General features: G+C 34.0%; 1 protein-coding gene across 1 annotated transcript; it reads right to left on the bottom strand.

The window, feature by feature from the left end:
- Positions 1-4197: 4197 nt before the first annotated feature.
- Positions 4198-15975, bottom strand: LOC131148593 (elongation factor 1-beta 2-like). The gene is made up of 6 exons (XM_058098405.1): positions 15705-15975; positions 15478-15594; positions 14991-15069; positions 5409-5526; positions 4817-4930; positions 4198-4668 (listed from the first exon to the last, which is right to left on the bottom strand). The coding sequence occupies exons 1-6, from the start codon at positions 15788-15790 to the stop codon at positions 4505-4507; spliced, it is 678 nt and encodes a 225-aa protein (XP_057954388.1). The 5' UTR covers positions 15791-15975; the 3' UTR covers positions 4198-4504.
- Positions 15976-17069: the final 1094 nt, after the last annotated feature.

The following is a 17069-nucleotide window of genomic DNA, read 5'->3' as shown; positions in this document are numbered from 1 at the left end:
CAAAATTCCAATTTCATGCTCCTATGAGATAATAAATCAAAAACCTAAAAAACAAAAAAACAAAAAAAAGCAAAAAAATGTTCCCCAACTTTTCCTATATAAATTTAGAAATTTGGAAAAGTGGGCGAGGGTGGGCAAGGTTATCGCCCTAAAGTGACCCGCCGTGTCGGCACCCGGGTACGGTGTCAAATATGTGAGGGTTCATGCATCATTCTGGATGTGGGCAGGTAAAGACGTTAGTTCAAAAAACTAAGATTAGATTAACAACTTGGAATATAGGGATACTTATGGGTAAAAGCATGGGAATTGTGGATACAATGATTAGAAAAAGAATTAATATAATTTGTCTTCAATAAATTAAGTGGGTGGAGGAGAAAGTTAAAGAAATCGATAAATCATGATTTAAACTTTGGTACACAGGAAAAGAAAAACATAAGAATGAAAGTAGACATTATTATAGATAAAAATTTAAAAGATAGTGTTGTTGATGTACTTAAAGTAAGTGATAGAATTATAAAAATAAAGATGGTATTAGGACAAGAGATAATAAATATCATTAGTGTTTATGCTCCTCAAGTTGACTTAACAGAAAATCTTAAGAGACAATTTTGGGAAGATATGGATAATATTATACAAGGCATATCAGGGATTGAGAAAATATTTATAGGAGGAGATCTGAATAGACAGGTTGGAAAAGATAATAAAAATTATGAGAGGATACATAGAGGGTATATATATGGAGACAAAAATAAGTCTGGAGAGATGATCTTAGACTTTACTATGTCATATAATTTTAGTATAATGAATACTTACTTTAAGAAGAGAGAATAATACTTCATAACCTTTTAAGAGTGGACAAAATAGAAGTTAAATAGATTTTTTTTTTTTTTAACTAGGAGGGTAGATCGTTTATCATGTAAGGATTGTAAAGTTATTCTAGGTGAAAATCTAATCAAACAACATAGAGTCTTAGTGTTAGATATATGTATTAAAAAATGGAAGAAAATTGATAAAATAAACTAGTGTAAGATAACTAAATGGTGGAACCTAAAAGGAGAAAATATAATAAAATTTAAAGATAAAATGATCAAAGATGGATTTGACCATAAATGATGGGATAGATACAAATACTCTTTAGAATATATTAGCTAGCTATATTAAAAATATAGCAAAAGAGATTTTAGGTGAATCAAGGGAAAAATATTCGAATAGCAAAGAGAGTTGGTGGTGAGATAAAGATGTACAAAAAATCATAAAGACAAAAAGAATTTGGTATAAAATGTGGCAAAAATGTAGAAATAAAGATAACTTTGAAAAATATAAGGAAGCGAGAAAAGATGCAAAAAATGGTCATTAGTGAAGATAAATATAGATCATTTAATAGTTTGTAGGATAGATTATGTACAAAAGAAGGGAAAAGAGATATATTTAAACTTGTTAAAGTTAGCGAACGGAAGAGTAAAGACTTAGGAAATGTAAAATGTATAAAAAGTAAGGATGATATTGTCTTGATTAATGACGAAGATATTAAAGAAAGATGACGAAGTTACTTTAGTAAGTTGTTTAACAAAAACCACATAGAAGGCTTAAACTTAGAATTGTCAAATGAAGAAAAAACTAAAAATATAAAATTTATTCACAAAATTAGAGTTAACCAAGTTTGCACTAAAAAAGATGAAAAATGGGAAAGTTATGTGACCAAATAACATCCCAATTGAAGTTTGGAAATGTTTGGGTGATAACGGAATTATATGGTTAACTAATTCATTTAATATAATTGTAAAAACTAAGAAAATGACAGATACATGAAGGAAAAGAACTTTAATACCTATATACAAAAATAAATGAGATAATCAAAATTGTAATAACTATCGTGGAATTAAACTTATGAGTCATACGATGAAACTATAGGAAATGGTAGTTGAACAAAGATTAAGGTTAGAAATGACGATCTCAGAAAATCAATTTAGTTTTAAACCTGGGAGATCTATCACATAAACTATTTATCTTTTAAGAAGATTAATGGAAAAATTTAGGGAAAAGAAGGGATTTGCGTATGATATTTATTGACCTTGAAAAAGCACACGATAGAATACTTAGGAAAGTTTTATCGTGGGTTTTAGGAAAAAAAAAAAATGTGTATATTGTAGGTATACCGATGTCATTAAGGATATGTATGATAGAGTAATGACTAGTGTAAGAACTATAGATGAAGAAACTAGAGAATTTTCAATTACCATAGGTGTACATCAAGGATCTGCTTTGAGTCCTTATCTTTTTGGTTTAGTGATGGATTAATTAACTAAGAGTATTCAAAAGGAGGTTCCATGGTGTATGTTATTTGTAAATGATATTGTATTAATTGACGAAATTAGAGACAAAGTAGATGCTGAAATAGAATTATGGAGAGAAGCTTTGGAATCTAAAGACTTTAGGATAAGTAGAAATAAAGCAAAATATATAAAATGTAATTTTAGTAATGATATAAGGAATATTGGAGACAAAGTTAAACTTGATGATCAAAAAATAAATAGCATTTGTAGATTTCAATACCTTGGATCTATTTTGCAAGCTGAAAGAGAAATTGAAGATGATGTAATGCATAAAGTTAAAGTAAGTTGGATAAAATAGAGAAGTGCTTCAAGTGTGCTATGTGATCGTTGAATTCCCTTAAAATTAAAAGAAAAATTTTATGACAGCTATAAGACCAGTTATGTTATATGGATCAGAATGCTGGGTGGCAAATAAACATAATATCCAAAAAGTAAAAGTTACCGAGATGAGAACGTTCAGACGAATGAGTGGTATAACATTGAAAGATAAATTAAAGAATAAATATATTTGTGATAAGTTTGGTGTAACTCCTATAGAAGATAAGATAATGGAGGGATGATTCAAATAGTATGGACACTTGCAACATACGCCACATAGTGCACCTGTGAGAAAAAGTGACTTAGTTACTGTGAGAGTAGTAGAAGGGATAGGAGTAGACTTAAAATAATTTGGGAGGAGATAGTGAGTTAGGATTTAATATCCTTAAATCTATCAAAAGAAATGGTCCATGTTTGCATAAATTGGCATAAAAGAATTCATATATCCAACCCCACTTAGTGTGACTAAGGTTTTGTTTTGTTATTGTTGTTTATTACTAGAAAATTCTAATTTGAAACAAAGTTCATAAATTTTAATTAGAGGAGAAAATGTGTCTCTTCCAAATGGTAGGCTTCAATTCACATTAGTAGAGGCACTTGCTATAATTAGAATTTTTAAAATAATAAAAAATATTCTAAATTATTTTTTTCTTATAAAAAATATAATTATACCCTATAACATAAAAAAATTATTCAAAACATCTGAAAAAATAAATAAAATTTTTATATTTTTTGTACAGAAAAATATTATTTTGTGAAAACAATTATCTCTATATTTTTTTCATTTTTTATATTTATATTATATATAGTGCGCTCTCCACAAAAAAAAAAAAAAAAAAAACCAAAACAAAACAAAAAACAAAAAAAGCAAAACAAATAATAGGATTCACTATTTAGGAAGAGTTTGATAAGTTTAAGTATTGAATGCTGAATTCAAATATAATTTTGTAAACTAGTTGTAAATTAAACTTAAATTAATCATTAAATTTTAAAATTTGAATTATTTTAACTATTTGATATCTAATATCCAAATATGTGTTGTTTTAATTGATAAGCTATTACAAAAGTAAAAAGTTTTAATTTAACATAATAATATTTTTTGTCTTATTTAGTAATTAAAAAATAAAAATAACATAATTTGTTATTGTACAAAAATAAAATTTATTGTTTTAATTTTAATCACTTAAATATTGAGTTTTTGTCATTTTTTATTTTTTCTTAATATATTTCCATATTCTTATACATATGATAAAATATTCTCAAAATAATTGCACAAAATAAAAGAAAACTATATGATACTTTATTCCAAGCTATTTGCTTAAATTATTTTTTGACACATATCAATATATAGAATCAAAATTTGTTCATCAATTTTTACTATGTATTTTAGTTTAATTTTTTTAACCAAATACCAAAAAAGGGAAAAAAATCCCCTCACATTTTTGGTACCTTTCCTCGATATTTAAAAAAAAAAATTCAATGCTGAAATAACTTCCACTAAAAGCCATCCAAACAGGTCATACAAATCTATTACATCAACAGCTTATTAAACACGTAAAAAACAGGCAACAATAAATTAAAATTTAAAACTCTGATAAAAAGCCGTACAATTACGTCCGCCTCCCAACCTCATGAGCCCACCCACCAAAGGCTCTTCCAGCCTCAACTGGGGATTTTTCTTCCTATTGTATCTCACCAAGGAGAAATGTGATAGAACACAGCAAAAAAAAAAAAAAAAACACAATGTAGAGAGAGACCCAAAAAAGAAGATGGAGAAGAGAGGAGGGAATAACATCTAAACACGATTAACTAGAACACTGCAGGTAAATGGATAATGCAGCAGTTGAAATGGCTCAAATCTTGTTGAAAGCAACAATGTCACAGCTCTGAATATACTCGTTGGCAGGCTCAGCCAAGAGATAGTCCTCTATTAGGCCATCCACTGACACGAGATCATCAACAATGGTTAGCATTATCTGCAGTTTCTTTATCCCGTAACCAACCGGAGCCAGTTTTGCTGCAGAAAGGAAAAATGCAGATGCAAAAATGTTAAGGATCTTTATCTCAATCTATGCTGCAAGCATGAGAAAAATATGCAAGGTTGAAGAAAGGAGCATTATTGGGAGCAGCCGCAGAGAGTAAATGATGTGCTAAGTAAACCGTACATGCTCCCCACAAGAGACCGGGCATTTCAACACTGCGGACAGCCTCTTCCAGCTTCTTCATGTCGGTCTCGTCATCCCATGGCTTCACATCCATAAGAACAGACGACTTACCGCCTACGGAAAAAAAACCAATTGAACAAGGGAATTGCCGCGTAAGGAACTAATTTAATTTTGGGGGAAAAATACATATATATATATATATATATATATAGAAATGTACGAGAGGAAGTGTTGCTCAGACGCAAAATGTGAGTACAATAGGCCAAGAATACCACAGATGCTTGCTTAGTAGTTGTGAGTAGAAGCTACTAAGAACAAAAAATTCATATGCCATAGCTTTCATCGTACCTTTGAACAAGCACCTGTTTCCAATAACTAAAAGTGCTTAAGATCATTCAATTGCCTTCTTTTATTCTAATCTTGTGGAAACAGGCCCGCCAGTTGTGGAGGTCAGGCTGTCTACATCATGCTCTGCCACACTCCTGATATGGCATGCAAGCTTTGCGCAGGGTGTTGCTATTGCGTTCCCTATTTTCTAGGAAAAAATTAATTAATTTTTATCTTACTTAGATGCAGTGCAAAAGAGACTCACTCTCTTTCTTCTTGGAGGATGCTTTAATAGATGCCTCCCGCTCTTCTGCTGCCTTCTTTTCCTCTTCTGTCTCATCTCCAAAGAGATCAAGGTCGTCATCATCATCTGCAGGAGCATCCTGGCACATTCATGTGGTGAAAATATGTAAGTAGAATACATGATATAAATACCAAGAGAAAAACTCAAAATTGAGACCCACTTGCAAACCCTTATAACAATAAAAAAGACAAAGAAAAAACAAAAACATTGCCCAACTAGCAGCTCAAATGTGCACCAATCAAATTGATGTCTTCCATGTTATTTTTTTAAATTTATGACAACTTTCAGTCTTCAATTCCAAATCTCCTCCCCCCGCCCCCTTCTCTCTCTCTCTCTCTCTCTCTCTCTCACAATTTTACCGTCACGTGTCTATCCTTTTTGTGATTTTCCCTAATTACTAATATGAGCAATCTTTCGAGTTTACCCTCACTTGTCTATCCATACTAGGGAAGGCTTCTCCTAAGATTAAGTATTTAAGAGCTGAACTTTGAATCAGTATCTGAATTAGTGAACATGGTTTTAGAGTTTCATTGGATGACTAAACACTAGTAGTTTTAAGTTGTTTGGCGAAAATCAGAATATGTTTTCTAAAAAATTAAAAACCAAATGAAATTATAAGACATAAAAACAAAATTATACCAAATTGAATTCCTCTACAGTTAAACTAAAGAAAAATAAAGAATAAAAAAATCTTCCGAGCATCCAAACAACAAAAGTTGTTTAAAATAGAAGAGAACTCCTTTCACAAACCAGGATACGAACACCCGAAAACAATACAATTGATTTACAATTTTAAAAAATAAAAATAAAAAAGAAGAGAAAAGTTTGTTCAACAAGAATATTTTGTGCAAAAGGAAAACTGCCAAAATATATTAAACATAAACAAAAATATACAAGGAAGAATCCATTGGCAAGAAATTAGGGTGAGGCAAGAGTAGGGCTGCAAATGAACCAAGTCGTTCATGAAGATCAGCTTGATAAGAGCTTATTCATGCTCGCTCATTATATAAATGAGTGATTCCCAAGCCTAATTTTATGATTTTTTTAATAAACAAGCCGAACCTGAAGAACAAAAGGCTTTTTGGTGTACAGCGGGTGTGTCGCCATGTAATCCTCCTTTCCCAAAGTATATACTGCCACACCTTCTTCCTCAGCATAAACTCTACCAGACCAAAATCCATCAGGAACTGACGAAAAGTTTTGCAATCTTGGACAGAAAAACCTGCCTCCTTCTGACAATTGCACGCTGCTCCTGTAGCACAAAGTGCCTCCTCCCTTAGTACTCCAGTCTGGCATAATTCCATATGAATTTCATCCAATGGGGTCTGAATCTACTCTTATCATTTCTTTTTTAAATCTACCATCCTCCTCCCCCACGGCACCTACTGCATTCCCTCCACGACTGGGCAATGGATTTCCATGCATGTTAGACTCCTTCGTGTCAAACACCAGCCAACCAGCATCTCTAGAGGCTTGCACCCTATGCTTAAAAGACCAGCACCTGTCTATTGAGTGTCCAGGGGCATTGGCATGATATTCACATCAGAAATCTAGGTTGTACCATCTCGGGAAAGGAGGGTGTATTGGCACCCCTGGTATGGGAGTGACTAATTGCCTTTCAACCAATTGTGGAAACAATTCCGCACAAGTCATCGGAATTGGTTGGATTTCAACTCTTCTCATTCTTCTTTCCGACATCTATGGCTTTTGTTGTCCATGAATTGGTGGACCATAGGAAATCAAATACGATTGTGCACCCTATTGTGCTATGTTACTAACTGCTGGCTAAAACATGCTATCCTTATTCGCCCACCCAACTCTTCCATCCTGATATGGGCGACTTTGTATCATCTGGGTCTCTCCTTTCTTCTTCCCAACCCACTTCTTTGCAAAACTCTGCTCAGTCCCTGTACTCTTCATTCTACCCATCTTGAGAGCTCCTTCAATTCGCTCCCCTGCGGTTACTAAATCCACGAAATTCCGAGAACTCCCAATAAGATGGCCAAAATATGGGTCTCTGAGTGTATTAACAAACAAGGAAATGGCCTCCCTATCCTCCACTGGAGGGTGCACCAGTGCTGCTGCCTCCCTCCACCGGTAAGCATACTCCTTAAATGTTTCACTTGTCTTCTTTTCCATATTTTGCAGGGTCAACCTGTCTGGGGCCATTTCAATCACATATTTGTACTAGGCTAAGAAAGCCTGAGCTAGATCATTCTAGGTGCAGATCTTTACTCGGTCCATTTGAATGTAACATCTTATAGCCACCCCAATCAAGCTATCCAGGACACAATGGATAAGTAGCTTGTCATTGTCAAAATAAGCCGCCATTTTTTGGTAATACATCCTTAAAAGAGTCAAGGGACACCTAATGCCATTGAACTTCTCAAAATCTTGAACTTTTAACTTGGGGGGCAAAACCACATCTGGCACCAAGCATAGATCGAATGCGTCAACCGATCCAAACATATTCGTTCCATTTTCGATCACATATCTGTATCGGGCTAGGAAAGCTTGAGCTAGATCCTTCCAGGTGCGGATCTTTGCTCGTTCCAGCTGAATGTACCATCTTATAGCCGCTTTAGTCAAACTGTCTTGGAAATAATGGATAAGTAGTTTATCATTGTCAGAATAAGCCGTCATTTTTTGGCAATATATCCTTAAATGAGTCTAGGGACACCTAAAGTCATTGAACTTCTCAAAATTTAGAACTTTGAACTTTTTTTTGTGGGGGGGGGGGGGGGGGGGGGCACTTGGCACCAAGCATAGATCGAATGGGTCGACCAATCCAAACAAATTCATTCTCTCTATTGCCCTCAGGCGTTCTTCCAGCACCTCATATTTGTGAGTAAACTCTGAGCTTGGAGTTTGCTCCTTGTTTGTTTCTTTAGTTGCACCTTTCTCTCTAGAATCAAGAATCACAATTGGCGGGGTCCCCATTGACGAGAATCCTGAAACTAGTACAATTGGGATGAATGGTTATGCGCTCGAATCACGACTAGTTGCCTCGTTCATTGGTTGAGCTGGAGGACGATTATCAACAGGTGTGAACCCAGGTGGAAATAAAGGCTCCTCCATTACAGGCTCTGGAACTTGCGCGGTTTTCCCTTTGCTTATAGTGGTCAACATTTCCATAAGCTTGCTCATCTGCTCTTTTATCTCCCTAACATTCTAACTCATCTCCTCATGCTTCTGTTCCAACCCCATCATGCGATTTTCCATTTGCTCACCCATGATCCTGCCTTATCTTCTAGTGTTGTAAGGATGCTTTTGCTACTCAATATTAAACTTTGCCCAGCTAATTCTCTTTTTCTGCAAATGATTTTTTTAATGAGTATATGACTATGTGTGCATGAATATCCACACAAATGCATGAATATTTATGCAATGCAACCTAAATGGCTACTTTGCCAAAATTCATAGAAAAACCCTCATTACTTCATTAAATAGAAACAAACTTTAAAAAAAAAAAAAAAATCAATATTTTTAGTGTACATATACTTTTAATGAAAACGACCCACCCAACTCTTGGTGTACATCATGAATAATTTGTGCCATCTCAAGATCAAATTGCCCAGGATACACCCCATGCTCAACTTGTTTCATCCTTTTCTGCCATAACCCTTGCTCTGTTAGCAGCTCCTTGCACTTGACGAGCCATTTCAAACACCTGATGATCTAGGACCCAAAATTCATATTCCCAATACTGCGCCTCTTGCACATAAGTTACAACCTTCTGATATTTGCTTTATAGCAGCTTGTATTCATCCTCCCATTTGTTCCATCAGGTCTCCAATTCCTATACAATCTGGGACTTCTTTTCACTCTCATCTTCAGCAATCTCCAACAATTTACTATTCAATTTAGCCTCTGCTTGAAGCATCCTTCCCTTTCTTCTTAGAGCTATCATCTCTTCCTCAACCTATAAGCATTTGTCTCTTTTCTGCTTAACATTCCTCTAGCACTCAACAATTAACCCTTTCTCCCTTCTTTTTACCTGTCGAATATTCAACTCAGTCCCTATAGCTCTTTCTTCAGTGGAACGAAGCTCTTCCTACAATTTTATCTTTTCCTATAATCATTCAGCCTCCTGAGCTTCTCCTTTCCGAGATTGAGTGGCCATTGACGATTCTACCTAAGAAGCAAAAACCTTCTAAATTTATGCAATTTGAGGATTAATTCTACTAATACACCAGTTGCCATAGTCTCCTTGAACTCCAGTGACCTAGCTGTGCGAATCTATCAAATGGATATATTTCCATGTTGACATGAATTTTTCAATTTGCTTTTGAGCCCCCTCTTGATCATAGGCAAACTTTGAATTCCCCAAACCATAAGTCATGGGTATAAACTGGAAAGACCTCATCTACCTTCTGAACAAAAGGGGAGCATAAGTTATTACTCCCCATGAGCCCAGTAATAGGACTCATAGGAACCAAGCATAAAGCAATGGAACACAACACCTCAATCTACTTTTCCCCTTCATCCCACAAGAGTTGAGAGAGCAAACTGTTTCTGCCAAGATACCAGGCATTGGGTTGATTCCATCCTAAACTTAGACCATGAAAGAAACCGAAGCTTGGTCAATGATTCCCAAGTCCTTCGGCTTATAAGCAAACAGAAAGGGTCAATATACTCATGTGAACTTCTTTTTCTTCCCCCTTTATCAGGCTCTTCAAGTGCTCCCAAGTGATTTTCCTATCCTCTTTCCCAATCCGCCAATTTATCTTCCAGACTTTGACCCCTGTCGCTTTGCATAGCTCCTTCCCAAAGGACACTTTAGGATTATATCTATACATCCGATAAGGATGTTGAAGCCTCATCAAGTGCAACAACGATGTATATATTCCTCAATAGTCAGAGCCATGTTTGTTCCCTCCAAAGTGAAACAACAATATGAAGGATTCCATAATTCTACCAGTACATTCATCATTTCTAGGTTCACCAGTATATGCAACAAGAATCCAATACATGCATACAACTGAGAAAACCCCATAAGTCTTTCAACCGTCCACTCTACCTAAATGACTTTTAATTCTTTTAATGAATTTGATCAAGTGTCCATTCTGAACCAAGCAGGTAGTATCACCCTAGCTTCTTTGCTTAGACTATCACCCTGATGACTCTGCTGATTCTCAGAATATGATTGCATTGCAGCTTCCTCCTCCTTGCACACCACTACCGAGCCTTCCATGGGATAAATCGAGCTATTCCATAATCTTGGCAAAGCAGTATGTATGACTAATATGGATACAAAATATAGGAAACCACAAAAAAAACAAAAACAAAAACAAAAACCCAATTAGATTCAACGTAGGAAGAAAGGATGATTTTCCTATCCCAACCCCATGCAGCTTTATCATTTACACGTTTTCACCAAGGCTTTATCCTTAAGCAAGAAACTAAAGTTTAAAATATGTGTGGTTCAAGCTCTATTCCCTATTAACAATAGGTTCCCAGCATGTTCACTATCCTTACCCAATGAGCTTGGACAAAGTTCAAACTCAGTGGAGTGGTTCACGCACCCCCAAAGACCTTGTCTTATGAGAACTAACGGTACTACACCCCTATCTACTCCTAAAAAGGTAAAGTCAGAGTAGGAGGCTTGTAAAAAAGTTTGTCCTCGCATTAATTTTAAAAGCCTATCCCTTTAAGCCCCACATTATATTAAACCCTATACATGATCATCCATCTATTCCAAATATACAAGAGAACATACAAGAATTATATATACAAGCAAAATATTCACAAGTACACTACAACTCATATTTACAGACAAGACATCATGGAGCAATCAACAAACCATTAAATTCTTATTTAGAATAATCCATAACTAACTAATGGCTAGACTCTGTACGGTCTCTAGCTAAGTTGCCAAGATATCGCAACGTCCCGAAGAAGGGTTCGGAATGGCGATAAATAATTATATTTTAAATTGAATGAACAATCAAGTAAATAAGCCAAATAAACAAATAAATAAATAAATAAGATTTAAAAGGAAAATGAAAATCAAAGTGCGATTATGAATATCTAATAAGACCTCCAAACGAGATAATCTTGTTAGATAAGGGTCTCAAAGCTAGTATAGGTGAGGTCTAAAATATCTATTTACCCTTTTTAAAATCATTGGGACGCACACATTCACAAAAAATCATGTAAAATCATCAAATTTTAAACAAAAAAAAATCTTTGAAACATTCCCATGTTTTTATAAACTTTTGTAAAAATTTTCTAAAATTTTTCAACATTTTTATAAATTTTTTGGGATTTTAAAATTATTTTTCTCATTTTTTGGCATTTTTATTTTCCTTTTTTTTAAAAAAATTTGAGCCAAAACGACTCAAATATTTTTCCTAAATTTAAAAACACTTTTCCTTATTTTTTTCTTATTTTTATGATTTGTTATCATTTTTTCTTGATTTTAAAAAGTTAAAAACTAATTAAAATTTAAATAAAATAAAATAATTAATAAATATATAAATAAACAGTTCAAGTAAAACAGACTTATTTGACCAATCTGAACCAAGTCAACAAATTCAGTACAGTGGGCCACGTGTCCACCTAGAGTGGTTCCTCCTCTTTTCTTTTTTTAATTCCTACAATGACGTCACCCCTAAAATACTCGCAACACATATCACCATGCAGAGGTGACACGTGACCCACTAACTCCCCATATAAAACCCCATTTCATTCTCGCATTTTTCTCATTTTTCCCCCTCCATTTTCTTTTCAATATTACTCATTCTTCCCCTTTTCTTGCAGATCTATGCACTCTTCAAGCTCGACTCAAGTGAATCAAAGGCCAGATAAGTATTTTTTAGCCCTTTTTCCTTCTTCTCAAGCTTTTATTGTTGATTTAGTTCAAGATCCGAACTATATCCTGTTTGGGTTTTCATTTGTTGGGGCTTTGTTTGGGTTTAAGTTAAGTCAACTCACTGAGTTGGACTCCATTTGGCGCGGGAGTGAGTTAACCCACTGAGTTGAGTTTCAGTTGACTCAAAAGTGAGTTAACCCACTGGGTTGGGTTTTTGGGCCCAACCCATATATGGGCATGATTGTTTGAAGTCTGGGCTCAGCCTAGTACGTAGGTTGAGGGGCTGGGACTTGGAAATTAAAGGTTTCGGCAAGACCCAATTTATTTGTACAGTGGGGAATTTGGGATTTTGAACTTGGGTTTAAACCCAATGTTGGGTTGGGCTTCTAATTTTGATTTGGAGTTTGGACTTAGCCCAGTACGTGAGCTAAGGGGAATTTCAGCCTGGTCTATTTAAAAACAAATTTGGGCTAACTTTGGGTTCAGGCTAACTAATGGGCCACAGGGATTTAGGCATTTTTATTTAAAACTGATCTCAAGCCTAATGTTGGGTTAAGGATTTTTTGAAACTAGGTGTTGGTCAACAAGTCAATGGGCCCAAGTCCATATTGGACCCGGGTCTTGAGGATCGGACAAGTTCAGTGAATCAAGTCAAAGGATCCGATTTCAATGGGTCAGATCCATCAATGGGATCCGGTTCAATGGTTCCTTTTCAGAGCATTTTTCCTATCAAATTCAATATAGAAAACATAACTAAAAATAACACCTATCTCTGGTCTTCAACTCCAATCTTTAAATCTCTTTCCTTTGATTTTGTCTACAATTCTGACTCCCAAATTCTGATCTTCAACCTCTAAATTTAGGCATTTTTATTTAAAACTGATTTGGGCTCAAGCCTAAAGTTGAGTTGAGAATTTTTTGAAAATGGGTGTTGGTCAACAAGTCAATGGGCCCAAGTCCATATTGGACCCGGGTCTTGAGGATTGGATCCATCCGTCACATGGGTCGGGTCAACCCAAGTTCAGTGAATCAGGTCAAAGGATCTTATTTCAATGGGTCAAATCCATCAATGGGATCCAATTCAATGGTTTCTTTTCAGAGCATTTTGCCTATCAAATTCAATATAGAAAACATAACTAAAAATAACACCTATCTCTGGTCTTCAACTCCAATCTTTAAACCCCTTTCCATTGATTTTGTCTACAATTCTAACCCTCAAATTCTAATCGTCAACCTCTGAATTCAGCAATTTCTCTAGCAGTTTCCTCGAGCTTTCAATCAGAATTTGCTTTGATTTTCTCATTGAAACTACTTGAATATCACCGTGCGAGTCTCACTGTGTGCGAATTTCTCTATCCCTCACTGTCTAAATGTTCCTCTATTTATAAGACTCAAAAATTTATTTGCATGCTATTTGATTAACCAATCAAAATTGATTGCTCAATCAACCTGCCAATCATTTTTCATTCTTATTTATTTGCACATGTCTAATTTTCTCTTTTCTCTTTATTTGCAAGTTCAAATTTGCTGAAGATTGAAGATTTGCTGGCGCACTTCCATTCTTTTCCTTTTTTATATTTATTTTATGTACAATTTGTTTCCTTGTATTTTCATTTTCCCTATTTTTTTTATTTTGTATTTTGTATTTTATGAAATAAAAATTTTGTTTATTTTGTTTTGGTTATATAAGGCCCTGGACAATTTGGGATGTCTACATAGTTATCACTTCCTAACTAAATTGTTGTATGTTAGCATAGAGGTAATTTTATTTACTAATTATTTTTACCCTAAATTTGTTCTTAATCTTATGCTACCCATTGAAAGTTGAGTAAGAGAAATTCAAAATAGTCTGGATTAATTCAATATCACCACTTCTTGTTCGCAACATTATACATTATTTTTCCATATGCAGAAAGCTTAGTCTTTTGGTTAATAATATAGCAGTAACTTCAATTGTGCTGTAAAATAAATGTATATTTTTGCACTTAATGATTTGATTTGCCCCCACTAAATGAAAATTGTAGATCTGCTAGACTAGCGAGTACAATTAAGCAAATGTAACAATATTTGATCATCGGCCTCCAAGTTTCAATTGTACATAGTTAAAAATAAAATGAAAAGGATCCAACCAACACCCCCCCCCCAAAACACTCCTAGTTAAACAGTTCAGTCTCACAATGAACTGAAAATTGACTGGTTTCAAAGCCCTAGAAAAAAAAATCACTTGCTTCTTGTAAAGTTAATTATATAAAAATGATATAAAGTTCTTAATTAAAAAACTGCCCTTCTAGAAATATTTTTAACAATTTCTTCACTATAAAGTATACACTGAATAAAGGGGAACAATGTTCCATAGCTAGCCATTATCACATGCGACGTCTGTGTAATGTGTATTCATTCAATTTGTTTTAAATTGAATTAATTAATTTTTAAATTTATCAATTTAATTAACTTTTTCCACTGTCAATCCATTTTTTAAGATGTTAAAAATTCAAGACCAAATAAGGAGTTTGGTAATTATGAGTTAGTTATGGATATTTATGTATCGGATATAAGTAACTATAGATCAATTATAAGATACTGATTCTTTTCCTATATAGTGCTATGTCATTAGAAATTTCCTTTTATGGGACATAATAGAAGAATAGGAAGTACACACTAAAGTGGGAGGAATACTTTTCATACATGTAGAGATTAAGTGCTACCATTGAAAAAGTCATAATATGCACCTTAGCTGCTTGAGCTGGAGCAGCTTCAACTGGTCCAGCTTGGCCTCCCACTCTAACCCCAACAGCCTTTCCGGGGAAGCTGACACGGACGTAAAAGATAAAGCACCAATGAGAGGAAATAATTATGAGCATGTCATGTATAAATATAAAAAGGCAATGCAAAAAAAAAAAAAACATATAGACTAACAACAAATCAAATAAAAAATTAAAGCCAAAATAAGGGATTTTATCCCCTACAAAAAAGGAAACGGATTCTTTGCTCTTGCTTTAGATCTTATCATATTCGCATGACAATTGACATAATCGAGCAAGTAACACCTTTTCTTAACCCAATTAGATTAAGCGTTTAACAAATAATCCCTTCTGATTATGCCCAAATTCTTCAAAAAAAGTAAACCACACATGTTCAAAATACTATCAACAAACAAAAAAAAGTTCCCCTTTTTGTGCCTAAAATAAAAGAGAAGAAGCAATAGACGACGCCGACCTCGAAGCTAGATGCGTTGAAACGCAGTCGTACCACCGGCTGACACTGGGGAAAGCATCCCCAGGTTTCTGCAACACAGCTGCGTAAACCTTTATATCATCCTTCGTGAGATGACCCCTGTAATTGCCAACGAAAATTGAATCGATGCCTTACACAGATGAAAATACAAAGAACGAGTATAGATTGCGAAACAGAAAATCGTGAGGAGAGAGGGATTTGGTAAATACCCAGAGACATAGGTTTTGCCTGCGAGGTACTCTTCAAGAGACTTGAGGCCCGCCTCTGTGTGGAGATCTGAGAAGGTGACGGCCATTGACGATGATAATGATAAATCTCCGAAGGTCAGAGTGCGAGAGAGGCCGCAAGAGCAACGCGCGGAGAGTGGGCACCGAACCTAAACGCGAGAGGGAGAGGAAAGTAAGAGATGAGAGACAGTGGTATTTATGCAGCTCCACCAAACCCTAGATTTGGAATATTCCTTTTTTAGCTCCTCAGACCATCTTTTGTTTTTGTTTTTGTTTTTGTTTTTGCATTTTATTTTGTTTTATTTTATACTTTTTTTTCATGGTAGAAAAGAGAGAAAAAAATTAAGTTAATTTTTTAAAGTTCTCATATGTCATTTGCTTTTATAGAAAATAAAGGAATAAAATTTTTTTATTTCATATAAATGTAATTTTTGTTTGCTATTAGAAAATAAACAAAAAAATATAAATATATCAGTATATTCCTCCTAGTTTAGATCTTCTACCATATTTATGCTATATTGTGTAAGTGAATCAAACTTATTCACGAACTACTCAGACTTGATTCATCCCTTAAATCAACTCTACTCAAATTTGAGTCGAGTTCAAAACATTCGAGTATTTTAATGAGTCGAAATTGAACTTAATAATAATAGTCAAGTCAAATTTCGAGCATAATTGAGTTTTTTTTTTTTTTTTATATTTAAATGTCATATAATATATATTTTATAAGTATATTTAATATTATATGTACATTATATATATTTATATACATTTAATATTATTTTATAATCAAAGTCAAGTTTAATCAAGTCAAACTCAAGTTTTATGAATGAGTAGAGTTTAAGTTTAATAATTATTAAATTGATCAAGTTTGGATCGAGATTCAAATTTAACATTTTCAAATTATGTACTATATCAACTTGACTCGAAACAAATATACCTCTAACTTTTATAGTTTGTGACATGATAATAAAATATGTTATCTTCTTAAATAAAAAAAACTTAGCAAGAAATAGAAATAAATAGAAGGATGACCATGATAAAATTATAAATCTGTATTTTCTTTGTTTATGTTATCTTATTATGTATACATAGTGATGATGCCAATCATCATGATAGACAGACAATGGCTAGTTTAGTTGAATGTATATGATCTTCTCCTCAAAGCTCCTATTATTGAGAAAAAAATTATATGTTAATTTGTATAATAACAATGCATACGTAGAATAAAAAAAAAATGTGGGTAGCCTACTATGAGAGGTATATTTACCTTTCTCTTTAATGATGGCAACAAAATCCCGTCCAAAATGAAACCTAAATTCACGACAAATATTATACTCATGACAA

Source organism: Malania oleifera, chromosome 2 (genome assembly GCF_029873635.1).
Source record: "Malania oleifera isolate guangnan ecotype guangnan chromosome 2, ASM2987363v1, whole genome shotgun sequence".
NCBI classification, from domain to species: domain Eukaryota; kingdom Viridiplantae; phylum Streptophyta; class Magnoliopsida; order Santalales; family Ximeniaceae; genus Malania; species Malania oleifera.
The sequence above is the reverse complement of the archived record's forward strand: the minus strand, read 5'-3'. Positions and strand labels throughout refer to the sequence as shown.

Coding starts and splice junctions, on each gene's coding strand:
- LOC131148593 (XM_058098405.1), bottom strand. CDS start 15,790: ATGGCCGTCACCTTCTCAGATCTCCACACAGAGGCGGGCCTCAAGTCT. Junction 15,595..15,704: donor GGCAAAACCTATGTCTCTGG/GTATTTACCAAA, acceptor TGGCAATTACAG/GGGTCATCTCACGAAGGATG. Junction 5,527..14,990: donor CTCCAGCTCAAGCAGCTAAG/GTGCATATTATG, acceptor TGAATGTGCCAG/GATGCTCCTGCAGATGATGA.